This window comes from Armigeres subalbatus, unplaced genomic scaffold (genome assembly GCF_024139115.2).
Source record: "Armigeres subalbatus isolate Guangzhou_Male unplaced genomic scaffold, GZ_Asu_2 Contig1584, whole genome shotgun sequence".
NCBI lineage: Eukaryota > Metazoa > Arthropoda > Insecta > Diptera > Culicidae > Armigeres > Armigeres subalbatus.
Window position 1 is genome coordinate 54,258 of NW_026942377.1, and position 6,613 is coordinate 60,870.

Genomic DNA, 6,613 nt, shown 5'->3' on the forward strand with positions numbered 1-6,613 from the left:
AGGTTCGCTCTTCAGAAAAAAGGGGTGGGAGAAAGATGTTTTACTACAAACTCCGAAAAAAGATTCTCCTCCGACCCGAAAAACGCTTGATTTCGACTCATCGAAACGAAAAGTACGAACCCTGGTTATTGATATTAGGGAGCGGGACCATTTGGGCAGCACCACCCATTCCCGTCCGCAACGTTAATAACTCGACCGCGTTCCAACCAAATGGTTTGATTGTTTGTACATCACTAGATATCGACAGAAACTAACCATGTACTAAAAAACAAGTGATTCAGATGAAATGCGCTCGAGTAATGTACGTTGCTGATGAGAATAGGTGCTGCCCAAATGGTTATCTACTATGTGTAATCTAATTTGATAAGTCCCTTATAAAATATATCACGGTGTGCCTGCGACCATTATTAACGATAAAAAAAGTCCATCCATTCTGAACTCGCCTTTCGAAAGATATAATTTCAGGCGTCTGCCATGAAAATTTCAAAATATTTCATCTAGGGAATCGAAAGTTATAGCAGTTACAAATTTAATGATTTTTGCGTTCGATATTTCACTAATATGCAACCATATATACCGTCCTCCTAATTACATCTAAATAAATTATCATCAAATATGCTATTTGCAACCTCAATCAACTATAACCTAAAACCTATTCTTTGAATAATAGAAAAAATAACAAAGGATGTTAGAGATAATATTGTTCTAATATCAATGACAAAATAGACAATACAACCACAATACAGTATTCAAATTACAGAATTATTGCACTTCAATCTCCTAATGAGCTTGAGCTTGAGCTTGATTGACTGCTCGTAGTTGCTACTCCATTATGACCAGATCAACTATTCTTGCACAGGGAACCAACAGATGTTTGCTTGGGACTAGCACACATCTTCAATGTACAAGTACTGGTGATCTCATTTGTTAGGTCATACTGGGCGCCTGCCACGTCAGAATGCAAGTCAATGTAGGGAAGAGCGAGGAAATGATGATGCAATCACTCGCCCACTGCAAGCCGAATATACCTCTGCACTTGCCACGAGTTCATGCGGAATTTGTTGGAATTTCTGGGATAGGTTGGAGAGGCAGAGGTCCGTCTTGGTTAACGAGCTGCCAATGTGATAGATAGGAGAAGGTAACTGATGGAATTTTCTAATTGGATGTAGGAAACGAGCTCTATACTATAAGTTCATTTCCAATTCTAGCAGATTACTGTTAGAATACTCAAGTTGAAGGTATAGGAATAGTAATGGAAACGGTATGGAAGTCCATTTCCAGTTCTAGCGATTGCTAGAACATGAGAAATAAAGAGAAAGATACAAAGTAGGAGAATGGAACGGACCTGGGATTGAACCCACGACCTCCTGCGTATGAGGCAGAAGCAGTAGCCATATGACTACCAAGCCCGCATTTATTGCACTTCAATCTCTAATCATACCAAAGTGTGAATATTGTCTATGACAGACAAGTAACTACACTCTGTATTATGATTCTGCTTTTATTAAATATGATAATAGTTGGTAACATAGAATACCGCGCTGAAACAATTTTGTCTTTCATGGGTACTGGGTAGTTAGTAAGACTAGTAACCAACATTTTAACAACAATGTGCATCATCTGTTGTCAGTTATACAACCACCATCCAGTTCGATTCAAGCAGTGGTACGAAAACGAGTTCCATTTGGAAAAAAGGGAAAGGCTAGATCACACGAGGGAACCGCCTTTTCAGAGAACGGTACACAGAAAAAGCATATATGCACCACTTCGGAACGTCTCAACAATTTAACTGACTTGTTGAACTACGATGTATTTACTTCAATAATTAACTGACACAGGGAATACTAGTATCCGACTAAGAACTAGAAGCAGGATACCATCGCATTTCCATAAAGCCAGGTAAGAAAATGAGAGATTTTAAAATACTGAAACTATTTAAGAAATAGTTCACTGCCATGAGACGAGTTCACTACAATTCCATTTAATTCCACCAAATCGTATTACTTTTACATATACGTATTTCAACCTCAACTGTAATGTCGTCTTCAGTGTCATATACTTGACTCGACTCAAGTCTGCTGACTTGTAAAGTCGTCTTCAGTGTCTCGACTTGAGTCAGGTCAAGTACGAGACATTTTTTTCGTTAATAATGGTCACAGGCACACCGTGATATTGTTATCTTATGTCATATAATCGTCATCTGACTAACGAAAATAGCTGAGTAATGATGACTTTGGCAAATTGTTCGTTTATTGGAAAGCAAATTTTATATGATTTCAAATTTATTTGGAAAATTCTTCTGCATATTAAATCGCCTTATGTATAAATTTTACATATTTTTACAAATAAAACTCTTTTCAAATAAAAAGTTTTGCCAATAATATAAACAAAATATGAAAAAGTTGAAGTTTTCCTTCAAAAACGGATTTCGAAAACTCTTAACAATAACAATAACATTAACAAAAATAATACAGCTCGTAACGTTTAAATAAGAAAGAACGTTAACGTTACCGTTGATTAACGTTTTATGAAAATTAACGGAAAATCGTTAATCATTTTCAACTAACAAAGCGGCATTAACCTTCTGTCTGTGCTCAAAAAACCTTACGTTGTCTGTGCTCTGGGGTCAAATTGACCCCAAATTGAAATTGCTATAACTTTTTTATTGTTTGGCCAATTTTGGATTTTTAGGGCTGTTTCGAAAGATAATTTAATCATCTTTCAGGTCGTAACCAAATTTTGTCTATAAGTGGGCGGGTACAACGCGGTGAGGGTTTTCGTGAAAAAGGGTACAAAACGAGTGATTTTTCATGCTTATTTTACTTATATCTGAAAATCCTAAACATTTTGAACTGCACCTTTTCAACCATCACCATCCTTAATGCCGCCTACAAAGTGATATCCCAGATCATCTTGCGTCGTCCGTCACTACTAGTGAATGAGTTCGTGGGAAGTTATCAAGCCAGCTTCGTTGACGGCCGCTCGACAAGGAACCAGATCTTTAATGTACGGCAAATCATTCAAAAATGCCGTGAATACCAGGTCCCAACGCACCATCTGTTCGTTGATTTCAAGGCGGCATACGACAGTATAGACCGCATAGAGCTACGGTAAATTATGGACGAGAACAATTTCCCTGGGAAGCTTACCAGACTAATCAAAGCAACGGTGGATGGTGTGCAAAACTGTGTGAAGACTTCGGGCGAACACTCCAGTTCGTTTGAATCGCGCCGGGGACTAAGACAAGGTAATAGAATTTCGTGCCTGTTGTTCAACATTGCTCTAGAAAGTGTCATGGGGAGAACCGGGTGTAACAGCCGGGCTACGATTTTCAACAGATCCAGTCAATTTATTTGTTTCGCAAATGACATGGACATTGTCGGCCGAACATTTGCAAAGGTGGCAGAACTGTACACCCGCCTGAAACGTGAAGCAACAAAAGTTTGACTGGTGGTGAATGCGTCAAAGACAAAGTACTTGCTGGTGGGCGGAACCGAGCGTGACAAGGCCCGCCTGGGAAGCGAATGCTACGATAGACGGGGATACCCTCGAGGTGGTCGAGGAATTCGTCTACCTCGGATCCTTGCTAACGGCTGATAACAATGTTAGTCGTGAAATACGAAGGCGCATCATCTGTGGAAGTCGGGCCTACTACGGGCTCCAGAATAAACTGCGGTCAAAAAAGATTCGCCACCGCACCAAATGTGTCATGTACAAAACGCTTATAAGACCGGTTGTCCTCTACGGACATGAAATTGAGCAGATATATTTCCTCATCTAAATTCCTTCCAAATACTGAAAACAATATTTTTCACTTTTGAAATCGAAAGAATTGTAAATAACATGATTGCGTCAACGTATCTTTAGTTTTCCTATTAACGACGAAGGATTATTTTCATACTAAAAATGCTCCTGGCCTTTTGGCAGCACAGTGCGGCTAAGTTCTTGAGCCGAGGTGATTTTTGTTCGGTTTAGGATACATTTTTAAATGTATTTTAATATATTCATATAAGTTCTAGTGATACTAACAATCAGGTAAGATTGAATTGCGTGAGTTTAGCATTATGGTGTGATGATTAACAGCTTCAGGCAATGATTGTATCGAGCACTGTGACGATTTTCAAGTAGGTCATCAGATGATGATACCGTTTTGTAAAAGTGGAAAGAATCACTTGCTCAGTGGTGTTGCAACGAAGAGCAAAAGTTTGAAATCTACATTTTTATCTTCTATAATTGGATCAAACCCTAAGGGGCCCTCCTTAGCGGTGCAGTAAGACGCGTGCGGCTACTAAGCAAGACCATGCTGAGGGTGGCTCGGTTCGATTCCCGGTGCCGGTCTAGGCAACTTTCGGATTTGAAATTGTCTCGACTTCCCTGGGCATAAAAGTATCATCGTGCTAGCCTCATGATATACGAAAGTACAAATGGTGACCTGGCTTAGAAACCTCACAGTAAATAACTGTGGAAGTGCTTAATGAACACTAAGCTGCGAGGCGGCTCTGTCCCAGTGTTGGGATGTAATGCCAATAAAAAGAAGGAGAAAAAGAATTGGACCAAACAGGGGTAAAATAAATGGTTAAAAAATATTAAATATTGTGCGAGATAAACGGGTAACTTTTTCAAAATTACACGGGTAAAAATCCGTTCCCGGAAATGAGAAAATAATTCATGATTTCATGAATCCAACACCTTTGCATTTTATGAAAATACACCATGAATATAAATCATGATTTCATGATTTATTCTCGCGTAACGCAACCAATGCGTTACGATTTGGTTGTTGAGATCGAAAAATAAAAAAAAAGCAGGGGTTTTGAACTCGAGTACACTGAATGAGAATCCGGCGTGCTACCTTTCAGCCGTTCTCACTTCTTGGGAAGGGAGTGTTCGAAGTATAACCGGTTATGCATTTTGTCGACTGTTGAAGATTGCGTAGTACCATGAATAATGTTCCTGAAATCATGAATTATAATCATGATTTCATGAACTGGCATGATTTATGATTTCATGATTTTATATTCATGATTGTGGGTATGCATGTGTTTCCGTGTATCAATCATAAACCTACGGCTTCCTAACAGTATAAATCATTAGTTTTCTGTGCAGTGAGCCGGGAATCGAGTCCATAGGCCCAAGTAGTATTTTACCCTATTTTGAGTCAAGTTTAGAAAATATTTAGCTAAATATTTCGATTATAAGATTTCAAATTTTGACACCTGTACTGCTTAGTAAATAAGCATAATGACAATATGCATTTGATTTAGTGTGGATATTGATGAGAAATTTGAAGAAACTACTTTTAAAATTATGTTGTGCAAACACCTCAAAACCATGTGAAGCAAAGAATCCTTAAACATGACACATATCATAAAATCTGCAAAACTCGACACTAGAAGAAAGTAAACAAAAAATAAGCAATACGTTACCAAAAACTTGTAAAAAATTATAAAAGGACGAAATATTTTAAGACCAAATGTGCTTATAGTTTATGGAACAGTCTATATAAGCGTTTGAAATCTCGCCTAACTTCGTGACGATCTTGAATTTGAAATTTTTTGTTCTACACTCTGTTCACACGATTATGCAATATGGATAACTTGATCTTCGGAGAGTTAATACAAATAAAACACGTATAAAATTAGAACTTTTATTTAAAAAAAATAAAGAAATTACCTTTTAAAAATGAGTCATCCCAAACATGTTATTTAGGTTAAATAAAAACCAAGACATCATTTCATTTGTGTATGAGATCTTATTTTTAAACCCAGCCTAGTTTTAAATAAACTATTAATTAATAATTACAAAACATGAAATCTGGACAATTTCTAATCTTCCAGCTCGGTCATCTGGAATCGAAGCTCGTTGACGGGTACACTAACCAGCGTAGAAGTTATCCTCAGTTCACCGTAGTTCCACCTGTACTCAAACAGACGGGTGATTCGCGAAATTATCATCTCCATCTCCAGCATGGCCAAGCGCCGACCAATGCATGTCCGTGCTCCAAACCCAAACGGCAAATTCAAGAACGGATGAGCATCCTTACCATTAGGATAGCCCTCCTCCTGGAGCCAACGTTCTGGTAGGAACTCCTTGGCTCTCTCGACGAATCTCTCCTCATGATTCAGGATCATAGATGCCATGACAACATCAGTCTATGGCGAAAGAATGAACAGATTAATTGCCTACCTACAATCACTCAATCATCTGGTCGTACCCCCTTCGGAATTTGATAGCCTTGTAGAACGAGATCCTTTCCAGCGGCACGCAAGTTTCCTGCGACTGGTGGACACAGACGTAGACCTTCCTTAATGCAAGCACGCAGATATGGAAGATTGCGCATGTTTTCAGGCGTCAACGGTGAATCTTTTTTGGGTAGAACTTTTCGAATTTCTTCCCGAAGTTTGGCTTGTTTATCCGGATTATTGGCCAAAAGATATAGGATTCCTGTAGCGCCCGAAGAGGTCTGTAATCAAATACCAATCATTAGGTGGAGCTTTAATTATTGACAGTCTGTATTTGCGCACCGTATCCACACCAGCCATCAACATATCGAATGCCATGACAATTGCGACGTGTCGGTCTACCTTTAGCAGCTTTAGTCAAATCCAGCCAA

General features: G+C 38.7%; 1 protein-coding gene across 1 annotated transcript; it reads right to left on the minus strand.

Annotated features, from left to right (window-relative positions):
* Nucleotides 1-5,633: 5,633 nt before the first annotated feature.
* Nucleotides 5,634-6,591, minus strand: LOC134203025 (cytochrome P450 CYP12A2-like). The gene is made up of 3 exons (XM_062678011.1): nt 6,525-6,591; nt 6,215-6,463; nt 5,634-6,152 (listed from the first exon to the last, which is right to left on the minus strand). Exons 1-3 carry the CDS (start codon nt 6,558-6,560, stop codon nt 5,826-5,828), a joined length of 612 nt encoding a protein of 203 aa, XP_062533995.1. The 5' UTR covers nt 6,561-6,591; the 3' UTR covers nt 5,634-5,825.
* Between the last annotated feature and the right edge of the window lie 22 nt (nt 6,592-6,613).

Coding starts and splice junctions, on each gene's coding strand:
- LOC134203025 (XM_062678011.1), bottom strand. CDS start 6,560: ATGGCATTCGATATGTTGATGGCTGGTGTGGATACG. Junction 6,464..6,524: donor TGATGGCTGGTGTGGATACG/GTGCGCAAATAC, acceptor ATTTGATTACAG/ACCTCTTCGGGCGCTACAGG. Junction 6,153..6,214: donor GCTATCAAATTCCGAAGGGG/GTACGACCAGAT, acceptor CTTTCGCCATAG/ACTGATGTTGTCATGGCATC.